Here is an 11140-nt window from a genome sequence, read left to right on the forward strand (position 1 = left end):
CAGAGCAGTAGTGGATCTTTTTTTAAAATATTATTTTTCTTTATTTTGATTAGCCACCAATAGAGCTGCCACGATTAGTCGACTAGTCACGATTACGTCGACTATCAAAATCGTCGACGACTGATTTAATAGTCGACGCGTCGTTTGAAGCTTTGTAAGATCACAAAAGACGCAGGAATAAGTAGTAGGATTTAAAAGTGTAATAACGGACTGAAACAGAAGATGGCAGCAGTGCATGTAAAGGATGCCAGCTGCCGTTAAACCCCGAAGAAGAAGAAGCTGTGTCCCAGAATTCATAGTGCGGCCCAGCGCAGTTGTCAACAATGGCGGCAGCTAGTTAGTTTTAATATTACTCTTATTATTCTTTCTGGGTCACAAAATAAACGTTTAACATATTTTCAAGCTGTAAGTTTTACGTCCAATCGATGCATGATCTGATTAGTCGACTAATCGCAAAAATAATCGGTGACTAGTCGACTATCAAAATAATCGTTTGTGGCAGCCCTAGCCACCAACCGCATTGTTTATATTTGTAGTTTTTGAAGTATGGAGCACCACAAAAACTACAAATAAAAAAAACAAACAATCCAGCTAACCAATTTTGTGCTCTCTACTACCAGAACCCACCAAATTGTATCTCAGCCCAGCCCGACGGGCCGATGGGCTGGGCTGAGATGGATTTTGGTAGCCCGACTGGAGAAATCGCTAGCCCCGGGACGTCGGGCTAGCGATTTTGCGAGTCCTGGTCAACCCCTCACTTGAATTTTTGAATTTCAGTTTAAGGCAATTAAATTCAATCCAAAAATTCAATCCCAACAATCAAGTGATCCCCTGTGAGCAACAGTGGACAGGAAAAACTCCCTTTTAACAGGAAGAAACCTGTGACAGAACCAGGCTCAGGGAGGGGCAGTCTTCTGTCATGACTGGTTGGGAGGTGAGGGCAAAATAAAACTGAACATAAAGGAGAGCACAGATTGTGGACCGTGGCTGGAAAACATTATTACTGTTTTCAAAAGGCACCCGGTCCACATCCACAACTACAGTAGGGCTGGAATGGATAATAAGGATAATCCCACAGAGGACGGACATTCACTTCAGCAGAAAATATTTGCGACGGCCCAGCAAGCTACATCAACAACAACGGCTGCTGTGACAAGACCTAGACCTACTTTAAGTGCGAGTTTGGCACCAGCACGCCACCAACCACTAGTCTGAGACTCGTCAGTAGGTGGTTCTGTGACAGGAGTATTTAGTTCATTCAACTCCCTTTCAAGCTTGGCCATCCTAGTACTAGTCATTCTATTTTGCTCCTGGAGAAGCTCTGCACGCTGAACTAATCTCTCATTCTCTCTTTGCACCTGCTGCAGAGGCTCAAAGCCACTAGTCTCAATATGATGTATAGTTTGCCTGAGAGTCCTGTTCTCTTTCTTTAATTCACGCGACTTACTTGTAGCCTTGGCCAGCTCCACAGTGAGAAACGCTATCTGTCGCGTAAAATGTAATTCCTCTGTATTATCTCTGTCCTTAGGTGAATTATTTAATGTTTCCTCCGACATTTCTTTAATAGTATAAAAGCACAGTGTCAAAAGAAAAAAACTTTGTATGAATTGTATGAAAGTATTATCTTTGTCAAAGACAACTCGCTGTTTCTGAAGATGCACCAAACTGTGTTATAGCACCTCTATTTATGGACTCGTGTGGCAGAGATGGTGACGTCACTGCCACGTCGAAAGTGTGACGGTGCCTTCTTTGATCTTCTCCTTTGAGAAGATCAAAGAAGCGCTCCGTATCATTCCGCGCATGCTCAGATCATGCGTATTGAAATGAACGGGATATTTATTTATTCATTTTTATTTTTATTCATTCATATTACGGCAATATTTTTTTCATGGTTTTTATGGTCACTGTAGTATTAATTTCTTAAAGTTCTCTCTTTCGCTTATATTTAATATAACCACACTACGGATGGACAAGCGACTGCTTTTATGCGTTGTCGTTAGCAACAGCGACGGTAAAACCATACACTGGGGCAAGAGGGGGAGATTACCCACAAACTGAACAGGACAAGATTTACTACAGTAGCTGAAGAATCCGCTGGAAAAGGCACAAGATAAATGATAGGTTTCACGTCTCACCAATGACTGTATAAAAGATGGACGACCAGTGATAGTCGAGGGGCTCCCAAGATGGCGCACTGAACAGTCACGTATTGTTGAGCTCTGCGAACCTGGCCTTTTTTAAAATATATATATTACACAGTGAACAGAGACTTTATTTACGCCTACACAATAGTCATCCTTTACTTCTAGTTTTGGTATCTATTTGTGAACCAAAATGAGCAAACCCGAGAAGAGAAAGACCGAATCTAAGAAGTTCCAAGCTAACAGCGGCTCCGTTAGCAAACTTGCTAATGTTAGCCAAGCTGCTCAGTCTTCTCTCGCTACTGAGAAGCCCGCCGACACTAAAAATACTCTCATCGACTCCATGCACGACTATTTGGAGGCAGTTTCCGAACCGCTTCAGTATTCACGGATGGAAGAAGAGTTTCCCCCTCTCCCTATCACTCCATGTGCCTCTCCCGCTGGTAAACTAAGAAAAGTCGCGGATACGGAGACATCTACGGTTCTCTCCCAGCTCTCATCACTTACCATGTTGATTAACTCGAGGTCGGACACTCTTGAAAAAAATGGTGAGTGACAACTCCATAGTCATCTCCGAGATGAAAAAAGCTGTCCAAGAGAACACTGAACACATCACAGCTGTTAAGGAGTCATTTGATGTTGTCTGTGCTGAGTTAAATGATATGAAGAGCAGAGTTGTCAGCGTTGAAGCACAGCTCGAAAAATATAAAGCAATAGCTGAAGCACAGGAAAAGCGCATCTCTCACCTGGAGAGCTATTCACGCCGTTGGAATCTGAAGCTCTACGGTCTGACCGAGAGGGACAAGCAGGACGTGCGGCAGGAGATGATCAAAGTCTGTAGATCGGTCCTACCGGAGATGCAAGATAAATTCCCCGACGTCGTTGACACCGTCCACCGCATCGGTCCCAAGAAATCCAACAACAACCAACCCAGGGGAATCATCATTCAGTTTACATCCATGCTCCAACGGGATGCTGTCTGGCGCGCTGCTAAGAAGTCCACCTACCTGAAAGGTAACAACTTAAAGCTGGCTGAGGATCTGTCCCCTGACGACCGCGCCCGAAGAAACAGACTCTGGCCCGCAAAGAAAAGAAGCTGGCGTTCTTCGTAGGAGGTCGTGCATTCGTGGAGGGAAAAGAGATTTTTCCACCCCTATAATTTGATCCAAGTTATTTTGAGGTGAAAACTGAAGTATTTTAAGATTAACTTGGTTTCACTGCCGTTCTTTTTTCTTTCTTTTTGTTTGTTTGTTTTTGTTGTTGGACTCATAAAATGATCAGAGTTAAACTGATGCAGTTTATTTGTTATAAGTTTATTGGTCTTGAGTTTGGCTGCAATATTTTTGTTGAAAATATTATGAGCAAGCTGAATAAGCTTCTTTTTAGTTTTTTATTCTGTTTTGAATAATTAGTTATTTAAATGGAGCAAGTAAATTTCTAATAAGCTCCCTTTCAATGCTCATATGTGAAGCGTTTATTTATTTTTATCTTTTTTTTACCACATTGGTTTTATTGTTTTAGACTATTGTATTCTTCTTATTATTCAAGTTCACAATTTCCTTACTCAGGGGTTGCAGTTCTCATCTTATATAGGACTCTCTTAAGTGACCAGGTTCCCAATTCAACTGTTCTTCATTTACTTGGTCTAAGCTTTTTCTTATTTGTCACTTTTAATTTTTGTTACTATCCTTATGTCTCTGTCTGTTATTTCTTTAAATGCAAGAGGTTTAAGAAACAATGTTAAACGCAAGGCTATTTTTTGTTTTGCAAGCAGTTCAACTCAGATTTGTTTTATACAAGAGTCTCATTCAACAGAACAAGAAAAAACATTTTGGAGATCGCAATGGGGAGATGATCTGTGGATGTCCCATGGTACAGAGCGTGCTACTGGTGTTTGCATACGTAAAGGAAGATTTAATGGTAAAATCTTGAATTCTGACATAGATAAAGATGGTCATTACATTTTTCTAATAGTTGAGGCTGCTCAGTCTATCTATATTTTAGTCAATGTGTATGGTTTTAACTGTCAGAGGGAGAATAAACTATATTTTGATAGGTTGGAGGAGCGCCTACTGCGCTGGTTATCTAAATATCCCAATTCTTTTATTATTTTTGGTGGAGACTTTAATACAGTGTTTAACAGCTATTTGGACAGATTGTCTTCTAGAAGTTCAGACTCTAACTCATTCATAAGACTCTTTGCACAAAGATTCAACTTAATCGATTCTTGGAGGGATTCTCATTCATCTCAGATAGCTTATACATGGTGTAATAAGACTCAAACCAGACACTCACGTATCGATTTTTGGCTTATCTCAAAAGATTTAGAAAAAGTTAAAACAGATATTTATCCTACACCACTCTGAGACCACAAAATGGTTAGTTTATCAATCCCGTTGTCATCCTCCCTAATCACTAAAACCTCTTACTGGAAGCTAAATAGTACCATTCTTGAGCATAAAGAAGTGATTTGTGAAGTTCAGAGATTCATTAAACTTTATTGGAATAAAGCTCTCACAGATAATACATTTTGTAGCAACAAGCTTGTCTAACTTTTTTTAATTCTTTAGACAAAATTACTCAGCTGAATGAGGAGGATAGTCAGCTCTGTGACAGATCAATTTCTTTGATCGAGGTTGCAGATGCTATAAAACATCTAAAGATGAACAAATCACCTGGAACTGACGGCCTTACTGCCGAGTTTTACAAACAGTTCGCTGACAGTTTAGCCCCATTTCTTTTAGAAGTTTTTAAGGAAAGTATGGATAGAGGTGCACTCCCTCCCACTTTATGTCAAGGTTTGATCACCCTCATTCCAAAACCAGGAAAGGATCCTTTGCTCTTAGACAATTGGCGACCAATCTCTTTACTGAATAATGATTATAAGATATTGGCACAAATTCTGGCTAATAGAATGAAACCTGTATTAGATAAAGTTATTGATGAGAGTCAGTCTGGTTTCATGCAGAATCGTCATATCTCAAACAACATAAGATTAATTTTAGATATAATAGATTACCCAGAACTTGTACAGGATGATAGTCTTATTCTTTTTTTAGACTTTTACAAGGCGTTCGACTCCTTAGAGCATGAGTTTATTTTTACCGCTTTAAATAAATTTGGGTTTGGTCAGTCCTTCTGTAATGCCGTTCGGACACTGTATTCCAATAGTAACAGCTCCATAAAGCTTGCCACTGGTACTTCCCCAAGATTCTCTCTAAAGCGTGGAGTGAGGCAGGGTTGCCCCCTATCCATATATTTATTCCTTCTTTCTGTGCAACTTCTTAATTCACACATTAAACTCAGTTCTTTAAAAGGCCTGGTCATTGCTGACAGAGAAATACTCATAAGTCAGCTGGCAGATGATACAGCTCTCTTCCTCAGAGACGCCTCGCAAGTGTCAGTGGCCATTAACAATATACAGCCATTCTCTAAAGCCTCCGGACTTTCACTCAACCTGCATAAATGTGAACTTCTACCAGTTAAAAGTTGTTTAGCAACTTCAATTCATGGAATACCTGTAAGAAACTCTGTAAGATACCTTGGAATTCAAATTATAAAAAATGAGCAATCCAGATGTTCCACAAACTTCGCTCCTATTATAGATAAATCCCAAAAAATCTTTAATCATTGGCTACAGCGAGACCTGTCGTTGAAGGGTAGAGTTCTGCTATCGAAGGCTGAAGGTATCTCCCGTCTAACCTATGCTGCCCAGTCACTACATGTTGATAATACAACCTGTAAGTCAATTAACAAATTATTATACAATTTTTTATGGAAAAATAAAACTCACTACTTGCGTAAATCAGTAGCTTTAAATTCATATGATAAAGGAGGTATAAATTTTATTGATTTCGGTGCTCTTAACAACACCTTTAAAATAAACTGGATTAAAAAGTATTTAAAAAATCCCACCTCTATCTGGAACTTTATCTCACATCATGTCTTCTCTAATTTAGGCGGCCTTAACTTCCTACTGCTCTGCAATTATAGTATTCCAAAAATACCACTGAAACTTTCTCACTTTCATCAACAAATTCTTTTGGCATGGGCACTGATTTACAAACACAATTTCTCTCCACAAAACTGTTTTATTTGGAATAACTGCAATATTATTTATAAAAATAAAATGCTTTTTTTAAATAACTGGTTTAATAATGGAATAATCTTGGTTAGTCAGTTATATAGAGAAGATGGACTCCTATATAATTACTCTGAATTCCTCAGGAGATACAATGTACCGATAACGCCTAAAGAATTCTCAATAGTGTTCGATGCCATCCCATCTGGTCTGTCCATGTTACTCAGATGCTCCCTCAGTCCTCCACTACAGGTCACTCCCCCGGATGTACTACATTCCTGTCTTGGCAATGTTTGCTTTTCCTCTCATAAGTCTATAAATACCAGAATAAGATCTCTCTTTCAGGATGCAATGGTCTCTGTTCCATCAGCCATATTTTATTGGGCCAATTTTGTAACAGATATTGAATGGAAAAAAGTTTGGACGTTACCACAAAGGTTTTTCTTAACGAACAAAATTAAAGAGATTTCCTTTAAGTTGATTCATAAGTTTTACCCCACCAAACAATATTTGTCCAAATTTGTGGCTGAAATAAATGTAAATTGTACCTTCTGTCAAGAGCAACCTGAAACAGTTTCTCATTTGTTTTGGTCATGTAAATTTACATGTAAATTCTGGGAGGACTTCCACAAGTTTATTACTGACTCTGTTCTCCCTAATTTTCAACTATACTATAAGGATGTTATCTTTGGCTATTATAATTTTAAAGACAAGGACAATGATGCTTTCTTCTTTATAAATTTGGTTTTATTTTTGGCAAAATTTCACATACACAAAAGCAAAGTCCTCGGCAGAAAGCCTGAACTGAAAATGGAGCTTGCACAATATATAAGGACAATCTCCTCATCAAAAAACACTAAGGCTCTCAAGACTGTTAACATCTGTAACCGTTTGAAACTGCTAACTTGATTTTGGCTCTTGCAAACTTTTGTTTATTTGTGTTCCCCTTTATTTTATTTTTTGTACTCACTTTTATTTCACTGTTCCTGTCACTCTCTTTGTTCCTCATTATAATACCACATTGTTATACTTTATGTAATTCCTGTTTTACTTGACTGTATGTGTAAAATGTGATAAATAAAGTTTATTAAATTTAAAAAAAATTAAAAAAAAGATGGACGACGCGACACCGCCTCCTCCCATTGTGCAAAACCCGATCGGTACCCCGCATGCGCAAATCTTACGTCACTTCCTCTCTTTACCAACATTGCGACGTTCACTATATTTGAATGATACGGTTAGCTCCTAGCATTTCTCAACAGCTCTGCCTCCTTTTCGACTACCGGGACATTTAAACAATGGATAATCCGTATATAAACAAATTCATGCTTTTCTCCTCAACAGAGAGCGTTCCCCGATTAAACAACAGCGCCGTAAAATAAGAAGAATGCCGCCTAATTACAGAGTTAGTAATACAGACTTTGTATCATGTCACGTGAAGATTCATCAGACAGATGAAGTGTTTACTGACAATTGACAGTGATAGCGGACATCATCATCACTATTGCAATCAATCCTCTCCACACAGACAAGCATAAACACACTCGACTATCACTAAATTAAATTTAACACACGTTTGTAATGACGCCAAGTCATTTACAACAGGGTTCATTCGCTCGGTCAGCAGGTGGCAGTATCCTCGTACACTGGGGAGTAAACTGCCATTAAACGAAGAGAAGAAGAAGAAAACCCCTGCACATGCGCGGTACGGATCGGGTACCGACAATTTGGAGCCAGAAGGGGTTTTTTTTTGTTTGTTTTTTTCCAAATGAACTTTATTTAGAACAATAACAATGACAATCTCAAAGAGACAGGTGACATATTGAATCATCCAGAACAGAATCGCACCTCCTTTTTCTTTTCTCCCAATCAGAGGAATACACATTGCCACCGTGCAGTTGGTACACCACAATGAAATCGACAATGACTGAAAGTAAACATACATACATATATACATACATATGCAAACACACAATTATACACACACGTCTACATAATAATAATATTTTTTTAAAAATTAATAACCAATACAAAATTAAATAAATAACAATAAAAAAAAGGGAAAAAAGAAAAACAAGGAACAAAAATAAAGGAGACAAGGGGGATCATAAAATCTCTAAAAGTGAGGTTCCATAAACAAGACACAAAACCTAAATAAGGGGCTAAGAAAAATCAAACTCTTCTAAAAATCTATGCAATTTGATTGCTTGGGGCTTATTTATTGGCTTAAGAGATTTACGGAACAGGGAGAGTTCGTTTTTAAGAGCAGACCATGAAGGGGGGGATTTAGCATATCGGCATTTATGAATGTAATACTTTGTTATAATAATGAGATTGTTAACTAAAAACTCACTATTTTTGTCCTTAAGGATTACTCCAATTTGAATATTTTGAAAAGACCAAAAATCAATATTTCCATACTGGGACAATATTAGGACATGGAGGGATTTCCATAAGTTCTGGATTGTCACACACCCATAAAACATGTGCTCTGTTGTTTCCGAAGTTGTTTTACAAATATAACAGTTGTCTAACACAAATTTAAATCTGTCTCTCATAAATTCATTGGAGGGGTAAATATTTTTTGTAGTTCTAAAATGGACTTCTTTAAATTTGGGGGGAATTGGAAATTTTAAATATTTGGTTCTGATCAACGAGATCTCAGATTTGTTATAATCTTTAAAGATGAGTGAATGTTTTGTCCTACCTGGATATAAGATGTTAACCAAATACCTCCTCAAAAACTGATTATTGCATTTTTCATTAACCAAGTCAAGACCATCTAATTTAATTTTATGTAAATTTGAAGTCGGTATATTTGAAAAATTATTCTTTATCGTATTGACAAGGACTATTGGGATATTCTGTGAAACCTTTTTGTAGAGCTCGAACGAGCAACTCGTGTCATATTTCTCATTAAACCTGTTTAATTCAGGTATATCTCCATTTTCATCCATTATATGTGTCACAGACCAAATTTGTTTTGTCATCCATTCTTCCACAAACATAGATTTCCCCCGATTCAATATCACCCTATTATTCCACAATGGAACGTTGTGGGGACTAAAGTTATGTTTAAACATTAATTTCCAATTTAACAAAACTTGTTGATGAAATTTGGAGAGTTTTATGGGCAGTTTAGAAATTTCAAAATCACATACTAAAAGGAATTGGATCCCCCCAACTTTGTTGAAAATAAGAGATGGTATCAAGAACCAGATGTCATTATCATTTTTTAAGAAGGATCGGAGCCAATTAATCTTTAAGATGCCATTCATTATTTCAAAATCGATTGCTTTCAAACCCCCCTCTTCATAGTCTTTTATCAAGTCCCTGTTACTGATATAATGAGGTTTATTTTTCCATATGAAATTAAAATTCAGCTTATTGATGTCTTTTATAATTCTTGGTGGGATGGCTAGGGAATAAGCTGGATAGATTAATCTGGACAAAGATTCAACCTTGGTCAACATTATCCTGCCGAACAAAGTTAAATCTCTCTGTAGCCAATGGTTTAGAGTTTTTTTGCATTTGTCAATTGTATTCTGAATATTCTTTTCTTCGCTATCAGCCATGCATTTAGTTAGCCAAATTCCAAGATATTTGACTTCATTTTTGACAGGTATATTGTACAAAGAAGAGTGAGAACAATTGTGGATACTCATGAGTTCACATTTGTCCAGGTTCAGGCGTAGTCCAGAAGCATCAGAAAAGATCTTTATTGTATCTAAGGCCAATGGAATTTGTTCTTTATTTTTTAGAAAGATTGTTGTATCATCGGCAAGTTGACTTATTATTAATTTGTGGTTATTTATGTCTAATCCTTTGATGTTTGAATTTATGACAGTAATAGCAAGTAGTTCAGTGGCTACAATGAATAAAAGAGGTGAGATGCTACAGCCCTGCCTGATACCTCTCTCCACCCTGAACCTGGGACATGTGCCTTCTGAAAGAGAAACACAACTATTAATATCAGTGTATAACATAGTGATCATATCCAGAAATGCATCTCCAAACCCAAAATGTTTAAATGTCTTAATAATAAAGTGTGTTCGATAGAATCAAATGCTTTATGGAAGTCCAAGAACAACATAAAACCATCATCCTTAATTAGGTAATTGTAATCGATAAGATCCAAAACCAAGCGGATATTATTTTGGATCAACCGTCCTTTGAGAAATCCTGATTGTGTTGGGCTAATTATTTCAGAAATGGCTATTTTTAGTCTTGTTGCTAAAACTTTTGTAAAAAATTTTGTAGTCTGTATTTAAGAGTGTTATAGGTCTTAGATTACTTAGTTTTTTCTTATCCTTCCCCGGTTTTGGAATTAATTTTATAACTCCTTATTTCATTGTTGCCACAAGCTCCTTTTGATTTATACATTCATTTAACGCACTGAATAATAGTAATTTTAGATCTTCCCAAAAGTGTTTATAGAAATTAGTCGTTATTCCATCTGGTCCCGGTGAGCGATCAGATGCCATGCTGTTAATAGCAAAATCAAATTCTTCTATTGTTAGGTCTTCATCACAAATTTCTCTAAAATTATCATCAATTACTGGAATCCAATTACTGATTTTGTCAAAGAAGGAGGTGACGTTTTGTTCTGAGTATGAAGACTTATAAAGGTTACTGTAAAAAGTAAATACTTCACTTGAAATGCGTTTAGGGTCAGTACATTCCTCTCCGTTGATTATTAGGTTACATATTGAATTAAATTCTTGTCTACGTTTTTCTAGATTGCAAAATAGGCAGTGTTCTTTTCACCCTCTTCTATCCACTTGGCTTTGGATCGCAAATAAGCGCCCTTGGCTCTATAAAGGTACATTTCATCCAATTTAGATTGTAAGCTGTTAATTTTTCCTTTTTCTTCCTCAGTCCAATTCAATTTGCCATAAAGATTCATAAGTTCTTTAAC

General features: G+C 37.2%; 1 protein-coding gene across 1 annotated transcript; it reads right to left on the reverse strand.

Annotated features, from left to right (window-relative positions):
• Positions 1–8290: 8290 nt before the first annotated feature.
• LOC109200998 (uncharacterized) lies at positions 8291–9848 on the reverse strand (the record flags this gene model as incomplete). The annotated part of the gene is given in 1 exon segment (XM_019356573.2): positions 8291–9848. A coding segment is annotated over 1 exon segment (1464 nt), but the record flags the coding sequence as incomplete, so codon positions are not given.
• Positions 9849–11140: the final 1292 nt, after the last annotated feature.

Source organism: Oreochromis niloticus, unplaced genomic scaffold (genome assembly GCF_001858045.2).
Source record: "Oreochromis niloticus isolate F11D_XX unplaced genomic scaffold, O_niloticus_UMD_NMBU tig00003626_pilon, whole genome shotgun sequence".
Taxonomy (NCBI): Eukaryota; Metazoa; Chordata; class Actinopteri; order Cichliformes; family Cichlidae; genus Oreochromis; species Oreochromis niloticus.